The sequence below is a fragment of the Aythya ferina genome (genome assembly GCF_964211825.1).
Source record: "Aythya ferina genome assembly, chromosome: 4".
NCBI lineage: Eukaryota > Metazoa > Chordata > Aves > Anseriformes > Anatidae > Aythya > Aythya ferina.
Window position 1 is genome coordinate 75,462,238 of NC_140300.1, and position 25,912 is coordinate 75,488,149.

The window sequence follows — 25,912 nt, forward strand, 5'->3', positions numbered from 1 at the left end:
TTCAAGGCCAATAGGGCCTGGGTCAAAAGGCACGTCCAGGTCGCCAGGGGGCGGAACAGCAAAGGCCTTCGATGGTTGTAGCAGCAGAGGGGCCGATGGTGCAGCAGTTGGATCAGTAAAGGAGCCTGCAGCTCCCTCACTATCTGGCAAGCCACACGTTTGTGATTGTGGCTCCAAATGTCTCTTTAAGGCCTCAGAGACTGCTCACCAGGTGCCGAGCAATCCCATTGCAACCTTGTTGGTTTTAGTAGCAGAGTCCCACACCTTGATCTCAGTTTGGTCCCATATTTCAGGCTCATAAACTGTCTGATTGTTAAGAAGGAGAATAAGCTGTAAGGTTACCAGGACAGTCTTTGTTTCTAAGGACGTATGATTCCCCATAATGCGCAACTGCTTACCAGCGAGAGGCAGTTGTGTGCACGGCTCCGCTTCTCTCAGCTCAAGCTTCTCTCCAGCTTCAGTGCGCCTATTTCCAGCGACTTTCAGTACGAGCTTCTTTGAGCGGTTTGCTGAGTTTGGCCGAACCTACCCTCATGAGGCAATCGAAATGCCTGTTCCCGTCCTGGTCTCCATTCTGCCAGCCTGTTCCTCTTCACTTCTTTTTTCTGCTTCTTTATTGATGTAACTTCATCGTGTTGCCTTTTTTTATCTTGAGGGCAGGCTCCCCTCTTATACCCTTCTCTCCACAGCAGTTCTTTTCAAAACAACTTTTTCGTTGGTCAAACAACTTTGAATGTAACAACAACAGCAAACACCCAGAAACATCCAGGCCTTAAGGGCTGGAGAACAAGAAAACCATCTGGAGAACAAGAAACCACAAGAAACCGGAGACTGCATGGAGTCTCCTGAATCACCCTTCTTTGTTTCCTCTAAACTCTTTTATATTCCTGATGGCCTCGTCATTAAGAGTCTAATGTTATCTCAACCACGGGGCTTTCTAACCCCCATGGCCACATTCCCAAATCTCCCCCTTCTTTATTAATATCAACCATTTTCTCGACATATAACACAAACAATTCTATTGCCCTGAGCTAAGCTACATGAAGTCAAATGCAGTTCAAAACCAAGGATAAAGTTTGTAACTTCACAAATTTTACTTTGTGACCTACTAAACCATTAAAGGACATGCTGGACAGCATCATCGCGATTTAGCCTCAGTTGTACTTGTGCCAGGACACATTGTGTTTTTCCCCTTCTCTTGACATGGGTATAAAGTTTCATTATAAGGTAAATCCTGCAATAAATGCACCTTGGTGTTTCCTATTTCTCTCTTTAGATTGCTTCTTTGCTTTTTTTTTTTTTTTTTTTTTTTTTTTTTCTTTCCTAGTCCTTCCTTCTTCTTTTTTTCTTTTCCTTCTTTCAATCATTTGCAGACAGAGTCTAAAATATAAAATATTTATTATGTGCACAGTCAGAATAATAAACTAAAGATGCTCTGGGAGTAGATTCTAACTACTCTTGAACAATTTGATTAATGTTTTTAAGGGAAACACTTCATGTATGGAAGCAGCCACCAATGCTGGGGAACTCTGGTCCTACAAGTATTTTACTCAGTTCTGATTTCTAGTTACACTAAACAGGACTAATTTACATTATTTTATCTTCTTCTGATTGATTTTCAAATGTGTTTCAGATGAATAAATAATACAGAGCACAAGATAGGTGAATATAGGCAAAGTTGATGGCTGTTAGGCTTACCACCAATGATATATATGGATGTTCTACTTCTCTCCATCCATCTTTTTTACATATTAATTTGCTAATTGACTTTTCAACTCAATATGTTTAAAAAAAAAAAAATCTGAAAAAAAAATATGAAATCTTCCACTGCTGGGAAAAAATATTCAAATACTAAATAACTCTTAAAAACCCCCATATTCTATATTCAAATATTAGACTTCTAATTAATAAAATAAAATAAAATAAAACAATCCAAAATATACTAACATCCCCTGATAAGCTTAGTTGAAACACTAGTCTAATGCTTTCATTAACATTATGAGTGACATTTGTTATAACTGTGATAAAGTTGTTTAATTACTAAGGAGCACTTTAGAGATATGTGAGCTGCCCTGAAAAGATGTGGCATTTGATGACAGGGTGTTCTCATGATAGGATTGTAGATGCAGTTGGATAGTTTAGAAGCCTAGATCTGGATCTGCAGATCATCAATCACACTTTGATCTTATTTAACAATACAGAATGTTGTCAGAGAAATAGACTAGACTATTTTAAAGTTTAACAGACACACTTTCAGGATTTTGTGTGTGTGTGCGTGCAGACAGATAATTAATAATAAATTCTTTGAGTTTCCCCTGCTGCTCTGTCCATCACAAGCACTCATTTGTGTGTCACTCATCTAAAAGAAACACTTGAGAATAAGTCATAATACACCAAGGACCAGACAAGCAAGGAGGAGATCAGTACCTTGCCAGCACATGGCAAAGCAGGGATGCAAAATGCCACTTTGTGGTTTCCCAGTCTCTTCTTGCACCCCCAGGAATGATAGCAGCTTGGCCACATCCCCTGAGCAGCAGACAAAGAACAAGAAGGCAGAGGGGCCTCCTGGGGGAGAGGGAGAATGGTGGAGGGAGCTCACCCCTGCCTGGCAGTGAGGGTGGCAGTCACCCATTCAGAAGAAGGGAGCTAGAAGTGGGGTAGGTGTCCATACCACACATTTTTGAAAACAGCAGAAAAAGACCCTAGGGAGGGAATAACTCCTAAAGCTTTGCACCTTGCACTCAGCATCTTGCTGGCCTTCACCTTCTGAAGGAGTAGAGACCTTCTCCTTTATGCAGGCTCCCAAATCCTGTGACCCATCTGCATCACTTTTTTCTGCTCTGTCTACCTCAAAAGCTTCCTTCCCAAATCCCAAAGGATTCAGCTGCACAGTCGTTCTCTATAGGATGACTACCCAAATTGTCAGCTTCTCTTCTTCACCCAACTCCTGGCGGTCTTTGGGGACAGCTTACTGAATGTAATGGACTGCATTGAAATGCAATGGAATGTAATCTGACTGCAGTGGGAGCTCATACATTGTTATATGGTGTGGATTTCAGATTAGTGTCTCTCCCATGCATTTTAAATGCTAATATTTCTCTTAGGGTCAGCATAGCTTATCAAGGCAGAACTTGCATCAACTCTCATGCACAGTATGGTTTCACATATATTTACTGGGTCAAAATGGCAGATGCTTTTAGTGGCTCAGGTCTTGCTACAGATATTTATCCACTAATGAGTTCTTTCTCTTTTTCCATTGCTCTTTGAAGAAGAAAAAAATAAGAAAAATGTGGAGCTAAATAGATGACTTGTAAAGAGAACCAAATTCAAAACATGGCTTGACAGTTGTATTGAAACTTTTGCTAAGCTTCTATCCCTGCATATGAACAATGGATTCAATATCATCAGTCATGATGGCCCATTGGAATTATTTGCCAATGAAGCTCTTCCTATTCATATGTTTTTCCAGTGTTTATGGCACTTTCATTTGTACTGGACATGACACAATGTCAGTGTAGCATTTTCCCTCCTTACATCTTTGTGATATTATTAGTGACAAGAAGAAAGGCATGTTGTGTGCATAGTAACAGCTTTTCAAAGGCGAATAACTCAGCTGCTGTGCCTGATTTTTATTTTATAAAGGGCATCAGCTAATGATTAATTATAAAATAAAAGTAATGCAAGACAGCCCAAGGTATCTGCCTTTTCAGAAGTCATTATGATGCAGGCAAAATGCCTATCTTCCCACTGTGAATTGCATTAGGCAGACACAAAGTGGTGGATACATCTTCAAAGTAACACTTAAAACAAGATCATGGCTGAATTCTCTCATCCCCCTCAACTTGTCCCATATTCTCCACTTAAACCTCTGGAAGCTGAAACAGTATAGGGAGAACAAAAAACAAACAAGAAAAAAAAAAGTTTTCTAAAGCTTTGTTTTCTTTTTTAATTTAGTAGTTTAAACATTTTTGGAACTATTACAAGGTTTAAATACACTAAATATGTCTTCATAGGAGTCTGGTTACAGAATTTAGACTTTCTATCAATTAAACACTCACATGCCTACACCCCACATCCATGAACTTTTCCTATCCCTCTGCCCCCCTTGTCAGTCCCCTGACAGTTGCCTTTAGTGAGGAAAACCCTTTTATCATTAAGCTCAGAACATTCTACACTGAGTTTTGTCAGACTTTTTTCAATGGCTTCAGACAATTCTTCTCTGCACTCCTGTGGATCCCCCACCTCAGAGATTGGAATGAAGATGCCTGGGAGTCCATGCTGAAAACAGCTATAGCTGAGAGCATTTTGGAATCTTATAGTTGGAAATGGGATGAAAGAACAAAGTTTTATCCTATCAAATATTTTCAGATTTATTCTATTGTGGTAACAGATTAATACCCTGAAAACTGCCAGCCCTATTTTAACAGTGTGATGTTTCACAATACTAAGTTGGTATATAAAATAAGCTTACAAACTGCAGAAGGTAATTTATATATATTGTATAGGTCATTTACAATAAACTGGAAGACCATATTAAATAGCTAGTTAAAAAAGAGAAAAGAGAAAGAAGAAAAAAAAAATACACATAGTTTAATGGTGAATGGCATAAGGAAGCAGTTACATGCAGAAGAGAATCTGTCATACAGAAGATAAAATTATGCCACCCTTTGGATCTGAAGCAAAGTAGCATTTCCCTATAATGACAGAAATGAAGCAATACAATGAGTTTTACCTTGATTAATGAGTATCATCACCAAATGGCTGCAAGTAAAATGTTCAGGACAGAATCAACTTCTTTCATTTGATTTCACATCAGCTTGAAGTAATCAAGAGCAGAAATTTCTGCAGAAAACCATTCAGCATTTTATCTATGTGAATCACAGCTGCTTACTGCAGTGTACTTGCTTTAACATGACCAAGTGCTGGTTACAGGTATACAGATAACAAACAAACAAAACAAACAAAATGACCTTGGATCATCTCTTGTGCTGGCAGGCTTCTGCCTCCACCAGTGACAGGAGGAAGTTGCCAGCTCTGCCTGGAGCTGGGCTCCCTTCCCAAATCACAAGCCCCAGCCCTGCCAGGGACAGAGCCCCTGGGGTTGGTACCCAATATCAAATGCCCATCCTGCCCCCCAGTGGCAGCTCACTGATCTACTACTGCAGGGCATCTCCCTTGGCACTAGACATCTGGATTTGTTTGGCCAAATGAATACAGCTCTGTCTTTTCCATAGTACTGAAATGAGTATTAGCATATTTATTATCATTTCACTGCTTAGCTGGGGGCTGTTTCAGAGTTTGAAAAGTCAGTCTCTCTTTTTTAGTCACCTTATTCTGTTTCCTCCATTTATTCCTTTTTTTCTAATTGATGTGGCTTTTCTAATGTAGCAATTTTTCTCGAAATTACCACAAGTTTTTTTTTTGTTGTTGTTGTTTTTGTTTTTTTTTTTGTTTTGTTTTTGGTTTTGGGTTTTTTTTTTGGTTGGTTGGTTGGTTTTGGTTTGGTTTGGTTTGCTTTAGTTTTTTTTTGTGTGTGTGTGTGCTAAAATCTAGTTATATTTTCTCTAATGAAATATTATTTTCCACTGTCACTGTGAGTAAAGTATGTACCACAATCCTTCCCAAGTTCTTAAAGTTTCTAAAGGTTCTCCTTTTTGCTTCTAGCCTTGTGGCAGTTTTCATCCAACTATTGCAACATATTAGGGAAACTAATGGTTTAGCAGTCTTCAGGTGTTAATGGGATATATCTATAGATAATAACAGCCTTCAGAGTTAACTCTTAACTATCACTAAACAGTTTTAAAAAGAAAATAAAATCTTGATTTTATATTCTTTTATATTCTTTAATTGTATATAGGTATCACATTTTAAAACTACAGAAAATTAACTGTAAAAATAACTATACTATAATTAACAAACTCAGTCTGTGAGTGTTGATCCTCTCATATGTCTGCTAAGCACTGCAAAATATCCCTGTTCACCCTTAGTGTGTCATTAAAGTTACAGAATTAATGAGCAATGAACTAGCATTACAATGTTTAAAGTACTCTTTATTTTGAGAGGTCCAGGAGAATAACTGGGTGGTGTTTCAGTTCTCATTTTTATTTTATTTTAGTTCACTTTTATTTTAGTTCATTGAGTTAGTCCTGTCAGTGTTATTTCTGAACTTTTTTTTTTAAACCCTCCTGCAGAAGGAGCGCTGGCTCTGTCACAGATCCCTAAGGATCTGAACGGGTTGTGTTGCTTTCTGGACACAGCATCACACAGATCCATGCAGAAGTGCCCTATGAAACTCCCACTATCTATTCAAAGAATTGTTTTTTTTTGTTTGTTTGTTTTGATGAAGTGCTTTTGTTTGATACGTCTGATTTTTTTTGATACTGACTTTGAATCCAAGAGTTGAGTTTGACCACAATAAAACATTTATGTGTTAGATTAAAGCAAAGAATAGTAGGTAATCTAATACCTTTTATGTCTTAAGATCTTCAGCCAGCAACCTTAGTAGTTCTATTCCCTATACAGTGAATTTTTAATCTTTTACATCAAACACAACATTCTTAATACTACTTACTGCCAGATGATTTCGGGAGGGTGCAGTTGACTTTACAGTGTTGTGCCATTCATTCTAGAATCCATTCAGCAACCATGAATATTTTTTAATTATTATGACAGTCCCTCTTTCAGTCTTCTTTTTTTCAGTCAAACTCTCCAGTGACTATAGCACAGATTGAATGTGACTTATCACTTTAAAAACAAACAAAAAAAATCTGTAAAATGTGACTTTTTCCCAAAGTTCAGTTAATTTTTGAAAGAACGTTCAACTTTTTAAGTGATCTTCTAAAGAAAACAGTTCTTTTCATGTTACATTAATATTGGACAGAGTAGCAAGAATTGTTAGTGATGTTTTTCTCTTTTATTTGCCTTTTATTTTACTGTGCAGCTTGAGCAACAGCATAGCATCTTACCCAGCTTCTCTCCTTTGTCCTGGTACAGTTGGAAGTGCTGGCCACAGGACAGCATATCCTAAAAAAAAAAGGAAAGGAAGGTGGGATTTGTGGTGGCTTCACAGGTCACTGACAAAAGAGGAAATAGGAGCAAATGTAGGAAGTGTATAATGAGTGATATCCAGATTTTGCAATAGGTAGGAAGCAGGAAAGGGCACAGACACAGGGATTCTGGAATTGAGCACAAGCAGAGCTTTAAATACAGCTGAGAGCTGAAGACTCCAGAAGAGTTCAAAGAGGAGCTTGGCCAGAGGCCCAAGTGGTCATGAGTTCAGAAACACAAGTGTGTGCACCTGGGGACCAGGCAAGGAGTGATGACCCCATCACACAGCCACAGTCCTGCAGCCACTCTCATCTACCCCACACATGGCAGAGAAAAGCACATTGGTAGAGCAGCTCTTTAAACACATAACAGCAGAATTCTCTCAGAAGCAAATGTCAAAATTTTGCCTACCACCAGAAGTCTGCCAAGCATCTCACATAGTTAGTAAGGCTAAGCTCCTTCTTCAAATTCAGCTTGCAGAAAGGCACTGTTAATAGTCAATGAGACCATTTCTTGATAAAAAAAAAATATATAATAAATAATAAAAATCATGGCTAGCCCATTGCTCCCCTTAGCCATGCTCTCAAGGTATTCCTGCCCTGCCTACTACTGCTCGCAATATTTAACTTAGTTACAATTGATTTCCTGTAATTCCTTATTTAGCCTGAGAAACAATTAGGTATCATATGTCCTTCTACAGACATAACCAGAATGGAGTTATAATGTAGTCCATAAATAAAACAGTTGAGTAGTGTGATAGTCTGACATTCTGCAAATGAAGAAAAAAGAACAAACAACTGAAAATGGTTGTTTATTATTATTTTTTAAAGTATAATTAATTACATGTGTAAATAGATTAGCTGCAACTCTGGAAAAGCAATTACACAACTAATTATAGAGGAAAATGCAATTGAAGGCTCAAACAGATGACCACCAGTCTGCTAACTATCCCAGGTGTTTATGTGCTCTCTTGGTTGTTTATTTAGGTTTATAAAAACACATCTGTTCACCAAACTCGGGCACATCTACAAAATGTAATACACAGAAATACAAACAAACTCAGCCCTCCCAAAAACAGGTTTTTTTGTTGTTGTTTTTGTTTTACTTCTTCTACTGCTGTCAGACCACAAAATAGTTCCTGAACCCACTAAAGCATATACATTTCAACATACACCCCAAAATGCTGCTCGTCACTGGATCATACAGCCAGATGTTCCACTCAGTAAATCTAAGACAAGGTTTCAGTGCAGTTCTTTTAAGGTCAGCTCTTTTTACCTCACTAAATGTAGTGTTTAAGTTTGTTGTTGTTGTTTTTTCCCTTCAGTAATTTATTCCCTTGAGAGAAGTTTACAGCAACTATTATTATATATTATATATATATATTATATAAGAGTCTAGGTAAACAAGGAAATGGTAATATGCTTCCAAGTGTCTGCACCTAATGATTTAGTTTTCAGTTTTATATTTACTTTTAGGCTGTATGAGTTTCCCATGTGACAAGAACACTTCGTTTATTTCCCATGTTCAATGCCATCTCACCTTCTGTAGCTCCTGTCTCAGCCACGATGGGGGAGATTGCCCTCATCGGTGCAGCAGCTTGGACATCTCTGTCATAGCTTGATGAAAAGGATCTGACTGACAAAATTAAAAATAATAATAATAATAATTAGGAAAAATGTTCACCTTCATGTAACTGTTCATTAAAGCTTCATCAAGTTAAAAGTGCAATTTTAACCTTGCATTAAAAATCAGGTTTATTTTTAAAATACATTCAGACTTTTGCTAGACTAATTGCATCTATAATAGTATCCTCAGTCTACAGTAATGCTCCAATGCCCTAAATACTGAAGTTTAAAACTTTATTATTATTATTATTTATAAAGATTACCTCTCAGTTCATCAATAAATATTTGCAGTCTTCACACTCTTCTGTGATTTTTTTGTTCTTCTACCAGATGACACCAAAACCCCTTCCTATGGTCATATTTTAAAATAATGTCATATGTGGAAATACGGACACTTTTTAATTCACATAATAAAAGGTTGTTAGGAATGGGGGAAAATGCATCTCTTATGACACCTCTTCCAATCTCACTGTCACACACACTCTCAGTCAAAGTTTTACATGTATAACATGTTGTGACTAGCTGCAATTCACCTCATTTTAGTTGCCTCCCATACTTTTAGTATTTAGTAAAACCCTCATGACAACTATTTTCTCTAATGAACAAGAAGGTAACCTGCTATGGTTTCAGCCATTGACTGTTCCAGAATCAAGACTCAGATTGACAAAAAAATTGTTTTCGTAACATAATAGAAAGTCATGAGCTTAACTGCAAGTCTGATCCTGCAACTTTTAAGACGTTGCAGGTAGAAGAGTAACCCTGTTTGTCCATTTTCCAGGTATCATAATTATATTAGTTTCTCAGTATTAACAAATGCTACTGCCCACATGGGGTATCCTTGATGTTAAGTAAGGCTACTTGGGCAGCAACTATGTCATATTAAAAGGCTATTGCTCTTCTTTCTGCTGACCCAACTGCCCCTTTCATCCCTACTGGAAGTTACAGTCTTCTCCAAACTGTCAAATAATGGCATGTGTAATTGCTTCTAACCCAGTTCTGTCTAAATGAATCCAACAGCTAAAACACTTCTAATAGTATGGGTTATCTAACACAGCTCATTTTAGCAAAACTGGCTTATGGGGAAGCTACACATGCAGTTACACTGACAGATCTGAGAGGCTGGTAATTTCAGGGAAAGGGTGATGAACAGCTGAAGATGAGGTGTGGAACAGCAGGAAAACTTTAACACAAGTTAACTGAATCCAAAATGGCAATCTGATAGTAGTGTTAGTGTGCTATCTCGCACCCTTCCTTCAGATAGATGTACAATAGGTATTTTTGCATATATTTATGCATGGCTTAACAAAGCACTTTTTAGCAAAATTCGTGGTGCTTCAGTCAGTTTTTTCATGCAGCATTTCTCTTTTTAGGTCCTCAGAATACCAGCAGTGAGAAAGCAAATAGAGTATTATTAGGGAAATCACACCATCTAGCTGTAAGCTTTCATCTTGTCAAACAGAGGGGAGGGGAGATACCTGTGGACAGGCACAGCCCTTTATTTATATATTTTTAATGAGAAGCAAGTCCATACTGGTGAAGAAAAGAGAGACTGACTTGCTAACACTAAAGCAGACAAGAGCACTTTCTAAATGTAAAAAATATGCTTCCATTGCAATGAGCTACAGATTTCATGAAGCACCTCTGAGTGCTGACATGTTACTAATGGAAGGGCTGTTTCACCCTGAAATGTGCCAAACTCACTTGGGAATAACAGTGGGAAATGCTAACGGAGAGCCTTTTCCTCTCTTCAGGCACACACTTGCTATATATGAGGGTGGCAAAGTTGTTGAACAGCATTTGTAATTGTCTTTGTCTGTTCCAGAGAGCAACTCAAGGGAGCTTTTTAAGGCATTCTTAACTGGCTTGAAGCCTAGGTTAATGAGGGTGGAAACGCATGGCTGGGATGATTGGGTAAAGTAGACCTTACAAGTGTAGAGCAGCGGAGAGCTTATAAGTACATTTCCATAATAACTCTTTCTACCACAAATAAATAAAAAAAAAAAAAAAAAAAAAAAAAAAAAAAAGGATCTGCTGGTTGTAAGTTACCGTCAGTTTCAGCCCCCCTCAAATTATTCCATCCTGAATGGTGTGTAAAAACTTTTTGCTAAAAATCCTTTTTTGGCAAAATACTCATGACATAACTCTCACTGGGATTCTGGCATAATTACAATGTAGAGAAATTCCAACAAACTTTTGAACTTCAGCCATTTCTGTAATTGCATCGCTTCTCAGTTGCTGCTCACCTATAGTTAATAGCAATAGAAAGAAAAGAGTGTCTTCATAGAATCACAGAATCACAGAATTTCTAGGTTGGAAGAGACCTCAAGATCATCGAGTCCAACCTTTGACCTAACATTAACAGTCCCCACTAAACCATATCCCTAAGCTCTACATCTAAACGTCTTTTGAAGACTTCCAGGGATGGAAGTCTCCACCACTTCCCTGGGCAGCCTGTTCCAATGTCTAACAACCCTTTCGGTAAAGAAGTTCTTCCTAACATCCAACCTAAAACTCCCCTGTCTTAAACCAATTTAGCACATAGCTGGTTAAGCTGCCACAGTCACAACTGTATTACAGGTGAAAGAAAGCAAGTGAATGAGGAATGTCAGCATGGTACATAACCCAGGAGTGTGTGGTTTGTGCACTGTGGGGTGCTGTTTGGCTTCCTTTGTACATTCACCATTTGCCCCTATCATCAGTTTTTCATCAGGTTTTCATCAGTTCTCCAGATCCATACAGTGATGAATCTAAAGTCAACGAGATTTCAGAAACTGGCCTCCATTCATCCAGACACAAGGGCTCATGCATTCCCATTCACACCTGCCAAGTGTGTCATTTAAGGCTTTCTGAAGATTCAGGCAGAAAATGATGAATCAATTCAGATTTAGTGACTTCTTCAAGGTTATTTTTACCATTTCGCAAGTTGGAATTTTAATTATAACTTTTCTCTCCACTTCACAAGAAAACCCCCTCAGTTCCGGAGTGTGGGTGATAAAATTTACGAAGGCAGATACAGGCAGTGGCGGCAATCCTGATATAGGGCCAGACATGATCGCCTATGACTTAAAACCAGGGAGGATTTCCTGGGAGACAGCTGCAGGAGGAGAGCTGCCAGGGGCTGCAGCTATGACAAGCTGACCAAATTGTCCTGCCAGCACTGTTGAACAGCTTACACTTGAGGCACGGAAAGCTTTAGTCACAGCCGAGGTTTTCACCTCTTTCTAGGCACATGGGCTTCCCTCACTTTGTAATAAAAGCTTTCAGTTTCAATTGAAACTAGTTTTCCTTAAAATTTTCTCCATCACGTGTACAAAATTTTAAGTGAAAGAAACCTGATTATTTGAGTAATTATGCAGATCCACTCCTCTACCTTGCATCCTCATCCCTCAGCTGCAGGAAATGCCAACAGGCTGCTTGTGCTTCATGACACCCAGTGCAAGAATCTTCTGCGATGGCAAAACCACATCCGCATTACCAGTGGGAATGTGGAGGCATTTTTATATCACTGTAACTAGTTTATTTTTGTTTATGTTTACATTTTTGTTTTGTTTTGTTTTACACAGAGTTTTTTATTCAACAATTGGCATTGCAGGTTCCTGATCATCATGGAGTCTAACAAAAACAAGTATATACGGGTCTCCCATAAAATAGCATTTGCTCGTCGCATTTGGACTGACACTTTCAATCTTTCTAATTTTTTTATTATTTTTTTTAGGATCCTAATTGAAAGCCCTGCTGAGAAGCTGTCAGGTTAAATTTATGACAAAGATAGCTGGTTCGGCAGGTTGGTTTTCAAACTGCCAGCTGGAAATGAGACTGACAACCACATGCATGACAGAAAAATAGCTCAATCTGAAGAACTTTTCAAAATTGGTATTTTTTTATAATTGATCTGAGATTCTTGAAATAGGAAGACAAAGATGCTTTGCTGATTTGCAGAGCCTTTATAGGCCATATTTTAGAAAATGACTTCCTCAGGAAAATTTCTCTTAAGAACAGCATTTAAGCAGAAGTTTAAGACCCACTGAGATTTAAGCAATATTGAAGGCTGAGTACAGATTTTAAAATGATGTGTTAAGAGGGCCAATTTTCTGACAGATTTTCAAAATACACAGTTCAGAGAATATACATTTAAACAGGGGTTCACACCTGTAAGCTATACAAACATTGCCAGCTATGCAAGCATCACCACAAATTGCTAGTATGCAGACATTTCTGAACTGTAAAGTTCCAAAATTTCCTGCTAGCTGAAATGTGTTCATGTCTTTTTGTCTCAAATCATTTACCCGGTATACATTTTGATAGAAACTAGCAGGTGAATGTATTATACCAACTACTGTATTACACCTTGGATTTTAATTAGGCTTGTGTCAGGTCGGAGTGGGGGAGAAGGGCGATGTAGGCTACGTCAACAAATGAATTGAGAAACTATGTCTGTCTGACAAGTGGTCTATAACAGTGATTTGAATGTATATTTATCTACCTTATTATATAATTACTTTGAATAAAATAACCTATTTTTCTTATAACAATGCATTTGTATACCAGGATGATTTTATTTTCTATACATTTTTAAATCATTCTGACTAAAAAATCTCTTTTCTTTCAAAATCTGATTTTTACAAGTTTCCCTATTTCATCAACACTTATGTTTTCTCTAAATCCTTTCATAAAATTCTAATGTAATCAGAGAGTGCTTTTAAAATGGGAAAAAACAACAACAACAAAGAAAGAAAGTATCTAGTGAAAAAGGTAAAACAGATGTGGGAATAAAATAAACCTCTTCAAAATCAAATTCTTTCATCTGCTTCTTAAATATAATAAAGTTTCTAACATCACAAAAAAATAAAAAATAAAAAGATGTGTGTGTGTGCACATATGCAAGAAAGCAATTTTATGCATTGATCAGACTTTCTAAGAGCAGGTTTTACCCAACTACTTTTGATGTCAATTATTATTTTCATCATGTAATTAAGCTAATTAAGTTCCATTATTATGAGCATTTGCTCAATCTAGCTTTAGACATCTAAGATGGCTGCTTAAATTAGGAGGCTAGTCTATCATGGCTTTTCGACAATTAGTGGGGAAAGACAGACTACTTCAGTCTGGGAGCTACTTCACACATCCGCCATCAGCTATGGTCATACAGACTATCAAAGGCCAGGAAGACAACCCACCCTTTTATTTGGGACCTTTGTCTCCTCTTCTAGTCAGTAGAAGGAGAGGAATACTGTATAAGATCAGGTTCCAGAAGGCACAAGAAAAAGAAACCTCATTTGCTGATCTGAGGATTCATACAAAGCTACTGGTATGCACCAGGAGGAGTTACAATAGATGGGCATGAACATTAAATGTGAATTGTTTTACGTGTAGTTAATTTCATCTATATGTAAAAAACAAACAAACAAACAAACAAAAAACCAGCCCAACCTAGAGGGTGTGTTTGGAAAGCTGGACTTTCAATAAACTTACAGGTTCTAGCCCTCTGTTTCTCATGTGAAGACAGATAAAGCAAGATAGCCATCTTCTTATGTGAGTACTGTACCATTCCAGCTCAAGGCATCCTTTCTGCAGTATCTGATTCTCCCCTGGGATATACAGTCCTGCTGCAACCACATCAGAGAAGCTGTATTTCAAGGCTGCTGGATCCTGCTGCTAGAAATTTTGCTTTTAAAACCTAATGTATTGTTGGGAGCGTTGTACAGTACCAAAATCATGTTAAATGTATTCAGTGGGTAACACTAACAAATGTGACTGTTTCAGATATAGCAAATATACTTCACTTTTTGATAGTTCAACATAGGGAAACAAAATACAATGAATTGTAGTAACAAGAGACTACATCATTATACCTGATACCAGGAGAAAACTGATCTGATGGATCAGTGAGAATGGTGATCTTGGCCTTGGGGGCCAGAGAAACAGCTCATTTGGGAGTTTTCTCAGAATAGAAATAATTCGCACTTTTTTCAAAGAGTAAAAAACTAGTTGCATTGAATGTAATAGGGAAAAATTCCATGTACCTGGAGAAGTGAGAGGTAGAAATATTGATCAAAAAGCAGAGATATTCTAATCCCAACACTATTAACTATAAATACATATATTTGTTACGGACGGGAAAAATATGTGTCTCCAGGATATATTTATTTCTGCATGTAAATAATAAACATTAACTGAAATTAGACTGTAAGGATCTAAAGACACTGGGACTGAGTATATAGGGAAAGCTTCAAGCAAATATATGAGGTAACGGGTATTGTCACCATTTTATACAAGAGTAAGTTTAAAAGCAGATCTTTGTATTTTCACTCTTGTGCTAGTAGAATTACAAGGCTGTGCTTCCACTCAGAAGAGCCCAAAACAATCAATATATTTATCAGAGCAAAAAATATTCAAAATGTTATAATTATTTCCTTAATATTGATTCCTGCTCACTATCTCTAAAGAGCCCTGCTTTACATCATGTCCACTAAATATTACCAGTTCACTTATAGCCTACACCCAGAGAAGCTTATGACTTCATCCATTTATAGTAACAAAAGCATTGATAAAATCAGGTATTTATGAAGGTCAGGTACTAATTATTGGAGATGGGGTTGGCTGAATGAGTTCTTTTATCTGCAAGGCACTGCAACTGGAAAAGTCTAACCCCTAGCTTGAATTGAAAATTTCAATTCTGAGCACAAACTAGCCAACTTCTCACAGAGGGAAAAAGAAAAAAAAAAAAAAAGAAAGCAACAACAACAACAAACCCTGCAAGTCTTCAGATAATAGTTGGCTGACTGATACTGACTTGTTTCCTACTGCCGATGCTCAGTGTTTTCACCAAGTTGTGGAATCATTCATCCTCCTTGTTTGTCAACACCTGTCCTCAAATATGTACACAAAGCCTTGATGTTCCTGAGAGGTAAGCAGCATCTTTGGATGCTGCAATGGTTTTGCTTGTTTCAGGAAGGTGTCTTTCCCTCTTGCAGAATTCTGACAACAGTATCTGACTATTGCAGCTCCCCTCCCAGCACAGCCCAAGAGAGGGGCGTCTGCCTTGCTTTCTAGGCTCTGGCTCTTTACCTCTGGCTGCCTTTCGATAAGAAACTGCTTGTGAGGCAGCTCCTGTGATCAGAATCCTCCAACTAATCCCTGCACCTCCATTATGCCTTATATGTTTGTCACAAAATAAACATTATTGGTATCTGAAAAGGAGGCATAAGCAGCTCTGCTGATTACACAAAACTAACACCTTCATTTAATCACCCTTTTTATCTGTTATTAGTTATTAACTATCATGTAAATAAAGTATTTACACAACACATTAAAAAAATGCAAAGTACACATATCTCAAAAGAATCCACACTTGCTTAGAAACCATTACCACCCATGGATTGCAAAGTTGATAAGAAAAATGCAGTTAAAGTAGCCTGATTGTGTCAAGTGCCTGATAAGCATTCTATCTAGAGTATTTCTTTCTTTGATTTATGTAATAATTACAGTTGCTACTGGAGCAGGTTTTACCCTCTACTTCATTACTGCATAGCATTAATTGGAATTTCATAATGCAGTTCAGTATATTCTTTCTTCATAAATATACTTAAAATATTTTGATTCAATACAAAGAAATTTTTCCCTCATGCTATCATTACCTCAGTAATTCTGAGGCACAGTACTTTTCAGAAATACATATTTTTTTGTTTACTTTATATATTTTAGTGACTTTCTGTGAGAACCAAAGGCACTGGATCTTGCAGGGAACATCCTTTAAAGTAATTTTCATAATAGCTTAGTGATAAGCACCTCTTTTTCCTGTAAAAATCATCAAAGGCTTTCAATGTCTGACACAAATTGCTCTTGGTATTTAAGATATAGACAAAACACATAATAGACATACATAGTTGCTATAGAAGGAAAACCTAAACCCTGGGGTATAAAGGATTTTGCATGGCAAAATGGTGGGAGTTAAATGGGAATGGAAAGCTATGTCAGCAAATATGAACGTTATGAATATGAACTAAGATTTACAGGAGGAGTAGGTATTTATGTAATAGATAGCAGGACTATTCAGTTATTGTAAAGTAAGCACAAAAACAAACAAACAAAACAAAACAAAACAAAAACCACAAAAAACAGCTGTTCTGAAGCAGATACAAGCTAATATTCAGTTACTAAGATTTAGAGGGAAACATCCCTTTAGATAGATTACACCATGAACTACAGTCTTCCTTTACTATTTTTGGTACATCCTCTGAAAAATAAATAAATAAATTGATTAAGAGCACTATGGCTGATGCTATACTGAAATACATACTTCTACAGTCAGAATCACTATGGCAGTTTATAGGTTCATGTAATTGCCCAAAACAGAGAGGCTGGAGAACTTCAATAATCACAAAGGAAAAATAGTGCTTTTCCCAAAAATAGACAACATTTATTCAAAACCTAAAGATTTGAACATAGTAGCTTCATAGAGGCTACTATGAATTTATAATCCCCCAAAATACAAATGGTGTATTTTCTACGCATGGCAGAAACCCATGTGGCTCTTGGCATTTTCAAGGGTATCTTGTACATGCTTATACTAGAGAATAATAATCTATATCTTTTTCGCTTCAACAGATAGCTCTATCAGTCTCATTAACATAAAGAAAAATCAAAACAAACAAATGCAAAAGGGTGCAGTAGTCAACCACAATGTGTTGTATTTAAGTAATTTTCTTACCAGCCAATGATCTTACATTAGTTAACTCCATCAAAAAAAATGCAGATTTCCAAAGGGTTTTGATGGGTCACTGGGAACCAGCCCAGAGTAGCAGTACCTTTTGAAAATTTGAAACAAAACAAGTCTCAAGAAACAAGAACTAGACATTTATTTTATTTTTTTCTTAAACATAATTATCCTGACTTTCAGGATGAAAAATCTATGGTCTGAACATATAAACCATTTATATCAAAATTTTACTCAAAATAGTTTAAACATGGAAAAGGTTTTAAACCTGTAATTTCCACTGCTTACCACTGCTTTTTTTTTTTTCCTTCTCCTTCATTTTGACACTCAAGATAATAAGTAAAATTGATTTTATTTTTGCTGTGAGAGCTCATGCTCCTTTTTTACTGTATTCTTATGACAAACAATAGAGCCTAACAGTACATTACTTGGATACATTCAAAACATGTATCCATTAAAAGAGTGGCATGTTTTAATCTTGGAAGTAGTGACGTGATATTGAATATTATATATTATTCTATGAGAGGCTTTATCAGAACACAGGTTTTAGAGCAAATTTTTCTTATTGTCAAATCACTACTAAGGAAATTTACTCCATCAGTAGTCCAGGAACAGTACCCAATAGTAGGAAAACACTATTGACTTTTCCATGCATCAATGAGACTATATCAACTCTTGTGCCAAATCCAATGCTTAAAAAAGCATTTAAAAAATACATTTACATCCTACACAGTTAAATTCCCTTCCCATGCTTTTCTTACCAGTTTTCAAAGTTCCTATTACAAGAATTCCAAGTAATTGGTCTCAACTCTTTTTCTTGACCATGGTGTCTTTAATTTATAATACCATAAAAGAAAAGCAATGTATTTCAGGCAAATGCTTTTCCAGCCTCAAAAATGCTGAATTTATTCCTGTGGAAACTTTTCATTTGTTCCCACTCAGTGCTGTAATAGCTCTCAGTCTCAAAGAAGCCTGCAGCCCACTAGTACAATTCATCCATGAGAGAGTTTTTTTCCAGCTGCCCTCTCTTGCCAGATACCTGCAGGCCTGATATATATTTCTAGGGAATAAGTCCACTCTCAGATAACATCCTTTTTGTCTGAATCACAATGAGGAAAATGCTGAATAAATTTTGCCTTTGACTTTCCAAAATTTAAAGTGTTTATTTAAAACTATTTATTTATTTAAAATAGCTTCTGTCAGTATGACTTCTGTTTCTCTAAAGAACCATTGCTTTTATAAACGCATATATGAATATTGATGAAAAATAGTCACAAACTGAAAAATACATTTAGAAAAATGTCTACCAAAAGTAAGTATCATAGAATCATAGAATGGTCTGGGTTGAAAATAACTTTAATGTGTCAACCCGCCTGCTCTGGGCAGGGTTGCCAACCACTAGAGCAGGCTGCCCAGAGCTGCATCCAGCCTGGCCTTCAATGCCTCCAGAGATGGGGCATCCACAACCTCTCTGGACAGCCAGTGCCTCACCACCCTTTGAGTGAAAAACTTTCTCCTAATATCTAACCTAAATCTCCTCTGTCTTAGTTTAAAATCATTTCCTCTTGTCCTATCACTATCAACACACATAGACGAGCATTTCCCCTCCTGTTTATACACTCCCTTCAAGTACTGTAAGGCCACAATGATGTCTCCACGGAGCCTTCTCTTCTCCAGCTAAAGCCCAGTTTCCTCAACCTTTATGCATAGGAGAGGTGCCCTCTCATCATCTTAGTGGCACTGCTCTGGACCCATTACAAGAGCTCCACATCCCTCTTGTGCTGTGCCTGATTTAAATGGCTTGCTGGTGCCAGCTCCATATCTTCAAAGACTAAATACTTCAGCAGCTAATTAAATATTGGTGTCAACTCTAATTAGAGATTTATGTAAGTTTAGTTTCAAAATTTGTCAGTGAATAAAAATGACCAGGAAGAAATAGCACCTTCTGTACATTCTTCTAGACAGATCTGCCTGGTGTTCTTGTCTCTAGAAGAACCTTTTCCTGATGTCCAGTCTGAATCTCCCCATCATAGCTTCAAGCTGTTCCCTCAGGTCTTATCAGTGGTCACCAGAAAGAAGAACTCAGCACCTGCCCCTCCACTCTCCTTGTGAGGAAGTTGGAGACCATGATGAGGTCTTTCCTCAGTATCCTCTTCTCCAGGCTGTACGATCCAAGTGATTTCATTCATCTCATACAGCTTCCCCTCTAGGCTCTTTACCATCTTCGTTGCCTGCCTTTGGACACTCTCTAAAGCTTTATGTCTTTCTTATACTGTGGTGCCCATAACTGCATGAAGTACTCAAGGTGAGGCTGCATCAGTGCAGAGTAGAATGGGACAATCACTTCCCTCAACCGACCAGAAATGTTGTTCTTGATGCACTTCAGGGTACGGTTGGCCCTCCTGGCTAGCCAAGGCACACTGCTGGCTCACGTTCAGCTTACTGTCAAACAAAACACCCAAATCCCTTTCTGTAAGGCTGTTCTCCAGCATCTTCTCCTGAATTCTGTATGTGTAACCAGGGTTGCCCCTTCGCAGGTGCGGAATCCAACACTTGCGCTTGTTAAACTTCAAATTGTTGGTGATTGCCCAACTCTCTAATTTGTCAGATCTCTCTGCAAGGCCTCACCACCCATGATGGAGTCAACAGCTCCAACCCAATTTGGTATAATCTGCTAACTTCCTCAAAAAAAAAAAAGTAAAATCTTTCATCCAAAACACTGAAGAGGACTGGTCCTAAAACGGAGCCCTGGGGAACCCCAGTATTGACAGGTCAACAGCCTGATGTAACTCCATTTACAAGAACCCTCTGGGCCTGACCCATTAGCCAATTGTACACCCATCTTATTATGCTTTTATCTAACTGTATTCTGGTCATTTTGTCCAGAAGAGTTCTGTGAGAGACAGTATCAAAAGTTTTACTGAAATACAGAAAGGTTACATTGACTGGCATCTTTTGGTTAACTAGCTGGGTGATCTTGTCATAGAAGAACATTAAGTTTGTTAGAACCTTCCCTTAGTGAAACCATGTTGGCTCTGACTAATAGCTGCATTGTTCTGTAGGTGTTTTTCAATAACTCCCAGAATAACCTTCTCCATAATTTTACCAGGCGCTGAAGTGAGACTGACAACCCTGTAATTGCCAGGACCTTCCTTTTTGTCCTTCTTGAAAATTGGGACCACATTTGCCAGATTCCAGTCACCTGGGACTTTTCTGGATTCCCAAGACTGTTGCAGAATAATTGAGACAGGTCCCAGGATGACATCGGCCAGCTCTCTGAGTACTCTGGGATGAATCCCATCAGGCTCCATGAACTTGTATACGTCCAGGTGGAGCAGCAAATCCCAAAGATGTTGATCTTGATTAAAATGCCAGTCTGGAGCTCACTGTAATGCTTTTAGGTCTTGGAATTACTCCTTCATCAAATGACAGTAAATGGAAAGAAGTGAAGAACTAATTCAGTGGACATTCCTAAAACTCTAAACTTGGGTACTCAAAGACTAACAAGAAAATGTCTTTGCAAGACTTAAAAACTGCTCTCACACTAAGATTATGCACAAATTTGTTCCTGTTATATTTTTTATATTTTGCATAACCATAGAATCATAGAATGGCTTGGATTGGAAGGAACCTTAAAGATCATCTAGTTCCAATCCCCATGCAATAGGCAGGGATGACACCCACTAAAACAGGTTGCTCAAGGCCCCATCCAACCTGGCCTTGAACACCTCTAGGAATGGGGCATCCACAACTTCTCTGGGTAACCTGCTTCAGTGCCTCACAACTTGTACAGTAAATAATTTCTTCCTAATATCTAATCTAAGTCTATCCTCTTTTAGTTTAAGACTATTCCCCCTTGTTCTATTATTATCTACCTGAGTAAAGAGTCCTTCTCCATCCTTTTTGTAAGACCCCTTCACTAATTGTCTTCTAATCTCTAAAAAGCTACATAAACATCACTGCAAAGAAAGCAATTAAAATAAGTAATTTAAAGTGTTTAGAGAATGACATGAGATAAGTAGATTTTGAAACTAGCATTCCTACTTAATATCTCAATCTGTATTTACTTTCAACATATAGTTCAGCTGACCTAACCAGAACTATTCATTATGTTAGGCTTGGGTTTAACTATCTTGTGTCCCAGGCCCAGTATAACCCCAGCAGATGTAAATACTCCGCCACTGTATTAATTTAACTGAAATCCTATATAACAGACTTCAGATGTAATTTTAAGACCACCATCTTTCTTAAGGATTTTTGAAATTATGGCACAGTACAATGAAGAATTTAAAATATATCAGATGCCCTTAAAATCAAGAAAGCCTTTATTTTCTCTCCAATTTAGACTAAAAGTCTCCCTTTATAGTTTTATGCTCCAGACACTAACTTGGAACATGGAGATCTTGATTTATATCTTAGCTCCAGTGGGACTTCAGGTTGGTAACTTTGCACCCACACTTCTGTAAAATGTAGGTAAAAATTCTTCTCAGAAGCTGATATATTGTAAAATGTTGGGATTCTTTAGGCATATTTATATTTACAGCTCCCATGATGTGATAATAAGGAAAATAATCACAGAATCACAGAATCATCTAAGTCGGAAGAGACCTCCAAGATCATCAAGTCCAACCTCTGACCTAACACTAACAAGTCCTCCACTAAACCATATCATGAAGCTCTACATCTAAACATCTCTTAAAGACACCCAGGGATGGTGACTGAATCATTTGCCTGGGCAGCCTATTCCAATGCCTAACAACCCTTTCAGTAAAGAAGTTTTTCCTAATATCCAACCTAAAACACCCCTGGCACAACTTTAGCCCATTCCCCCTCATCCTGTCACCAGGCACGTGGGAGAACAGACCAATCCCCACCTCACTACAGCCTCCTTTAATGTACCTAGAGAGTGTGATAAGGTCACCCCTGAGCCTCCTTTTCTCCAGGCTGAACAAGCCCAGCTCCCTCAGCTGCTCCTCGTAGGACTTGTTCTCCAGACCCCTCACCAGCTTTGTTGCCCTTCTCTGGACTCGCTCAAGCACCTCCATGTCCTTCTTGTAACAATGGGCCCAAAACTGAACACAGTACTCAAGGTGCGGCCTCACCAGAGCCAAGTACAGGGGGACAATCACTTCCCTAGCCCTGCTGGCCACACTGCTTCTTATACAAGCCAGGATGCTGTTGGCCTTCTTGGCCACCTGAGCACACTGCTGGCTCATATTCAGCTGACTATCCACCATCACTCCCAGGTCCTTCTCTGCCAGACAGCTTTCCAACCACTCCTCTCCCAGCCTGTAGCTCTGCCTGGGGTTGTTGTGCCCCAGGTGCAGGACCCAGCACTTGGCCTTGTTGAACTTCATACAGTTGGCCTTAGCCCATTGGTCCAGCCTATCCAGATCCTCCCACAGATCTACCCTCGTGCAGATCAACACATGCACCTAACTTGGTGTTGTCTGTAAACTTACTGAGGGTGCACTTGATCCCCTCATCCAGATAGAGATATTAATGGACTAGTGTTTTTCATTTCACTGTTAGTAGTTTTAATGAGTCCAGTTTAATGGATTTCTTTCTCTTCACAGTGTTTTGTTAACACTTTGCCATATAATATGTACTGTGAATTTAATTAATGCATTTTCATGGATTTTAAATAAAAATTAAAAAATATAACAGCTGATTTTGAGATATTAGAATGAACCATTTATTGAGTAAAGCATTCAAAATTGTCTTTTCATTGTTTTGCTCATTTAACTAGTTTCATTCCCCTTTGTACATTTGAACTTATTGTAAAATTACAGTGTGTTTATGATATTTTATATGGAAAAGAATAATGCAGCCATGTAATTAATATTGCCAAAGTACAAGTGGAGATAAATTAAGGATATTCTCAGATAGCTAATATTAGATACTTCCTAACGTTTGAGAGACTGACTCTTGATATGCATTTAATTGAATTCATTTGGATAACATGTATACTCTTGTACATAAAGACATAGCTTTCTCATTTTAATATGAGTTATACCAACTGTGACTCTGTCTACATAGAAAATATAACTAAAGTTGTTATTTAATAATGAATCAGATTATACTTACATTTTTGGTGTTTCAAGCCAGCTCGAGCATTTCTGTTTTTCAATATTTTCCAAGGAGTTATGTTTTTATATAACTCGTAGTGTCAGTAGAAAAAAAAAAAAGCTGAAAATATATACAGAAAAAAAGCCATTTTTTTCTCATGATTTCTACTTAATTTTCTCTTCTTGCTTTATCTTTGCAATGCATAAAATTAGTTTGGGTGAATGTTTTCAAAAGCATATATATGGCTTAGAACAGACAACTCTTGTCTTCAAATTTCAGAGAACAGTTTGCCTTTCCCATTTTTTAGGTCCCCAATGTGCTTTAAAGCATTTTAACATCATTACCTCAAACATTTTTTTCTCATGATCTTCCTCTCTTCACCATAAGTTTTAGAAGTCTGCTATTTCTTTGAATTCATTAGACCTAGTTTCTCCAGATAGCTACATGCAATCTTAGCATTAAATGCATACTTGATTATCCTGTTGCTATGCCACACTGAAAATAGCTCCAGTTAGTGAAGTGGAACAGAAGGAGAACAATAAAACATCTATCTGTGTTGTTAGTAGAGTACCTTATGTACCATGGATATATGCTGTACATAAAGCAGCACTGTAAAGAAAAAAACTTCCAATTACCTCAATAGACATTAATCACTTTGCTTTGTATAAATGACTTGTATCATTTTCACTTAATATGGGTCCAGCCAACACTGATGCTAAGCACATAGACAGGAAATAGAGAAAGATTAATGCACATTATAAATATTAAGTAATACATTTTTAGCCTACAGGCCCACTTTGTATCCTTCTCCTACTGAAGGCTCAATTCTCCAACTTAATAATTGTAAACATCCTATCCCATAATGGTTCTTCTTCAAACTAGATGTTTTCTCATTTCACAGTATCTCTTCCCAAGCTTCTCCCTATAAGACACCAAACTGAATCTTACCTGGAATGATTTCGCTATGTGCTCATAACTGCAACAGTATTTCAGATTATTTTTGAAAGTACCCTGAAACATGTAATTAATCTTGTCTTCCTACTGAAACCTCGAGCAGCATACAAAATTATTTGGTGAAATCGGAACCATGGTGGAAAACAGATGTTGTGTGTTTGAGCTGACCTTTTTGATGAATAAATTACAAACAAAACACCCATTCTTCCAAGACTTGTGGCATTAGTCTGCTATTAGTATATGCCCCTGTGTATTCAACTTTTTGCACAGCAGAAATGAGAAGGCAAAGTGATCATCTCTGGTGAGTAGCGGGAAACTGACTCCACAATCCGTAAGATTATAAAGCAGGTATGTTTATTCAGCACTGGGCAGCATGGGGGGTAGTCCCACCAAAGTCGTACGCACCTAACACAGCAACTTGCTTTGGTTAAATGCAGTAAAGAGTTACATATGCATGAAGTTTCCCAATACACCTATACATATTCATAACCTGTCCCCACTTCATATTAAAATTAGTTCCAAGGAGTCATTTCCATAAACTCCTCCCATCCGCGCTTGCAGAGTGCCTTCTGCTGGTGGGTGCTGAGGGTTGTGAGGATGAAGTAAGATGTCTTCATCAGGATTGAACTTTTCACCTCATCTCTTTGTGCATGCTCTCTGAGGCCTTGGTCACAATCTGGGCCATAACGTTGGTTTGGTCTGGTTCTTGGGACCCTAGGGTCTCCTGCTATCTTGAGGCCTTGCATGTTTGACATTCTTTATCTTGTCCTTTTGTGAACAATCCTCCTTTTCTCTGAGCCCTTCAAAGTCTGAACCATGAGGTTGGTTTGATCTGGTTCTCGGCATCCTAGGGGCTCCTGTTATCTGGAGGCCTAAGTGCAGCACAGGCACAGTACATCACAAATGTAGCACATATTCATTCTTAATCAATCGCTCTCTAATTTCTAATCCCATGTTTCACTGGGACAACATTCAGGCCAGCAGAGGAGTAGCATGGTGTATGCTTTAATCAAGAAGGAAGTAGAGAGGAAGGACTAAAAAGCTTCCACACCTTTGATAGGAGAGGCATACATGAGGTGGCTAAACAGATTAGAAATCATTTAACATTTACATAGGTACTTTTATATTGTTCATTGATTCTAAGTGTATTTTTGGACACATTTTCACAGAAACAAACTGTTGTTTGGGGAAGTTCTGCGAATAATAGATATTATAGGCTTGATCTCAAACAGCTAGAACATACATATATATATATATATATATATATATATTTACCTTGGGTTTTCATTTTTCATATTCATTTCTATTTACTTGTTTGTTTCTGCATTTTGAATTCTCAAATTTAGCTTGTATCTGGATCCTTCATAGTCCTTCCACAGGATCCAAAGTGAGTGACTCCTAAAATCACAGAATTACAGAATCACAGAATTTTCTAGGTTGGAAGAGACCTCAAGATCATCGAGTCCAACCTCTGACCTAACGCTAACAGTCCCCACTAAAC

The 25,912-nt window shown here is 37.8% G+C and overlaps 1 protein-coding gene across 1 annotated transcript in view; it reads right to left on the reverse strand.

The window, feature by feature from the left end:
• The window catches only part of LOC311436111 (uncharacterized protein), a 209,328-nt gene that overhangs the window by 93,760 nt on the left and 89,656 nt on the right, over positions 1-25,912 (reverse strand). The window contains exons 12-13 of the mRNA XM_084517934.1: positions 8,587-8,682; positions 6,966-7,023 (exon numbers count right to left, since the gene is read on the reverse strand). Coding sequence (XP_084374060.1) covers positions 6,966-7,023; positions 8,587-8,682 — 154 coding nt within the window. The remainder of the gene's footprint in view (positions 1-6,965; positions 7,024-8,586; positions 8,683-25,912) is intronic.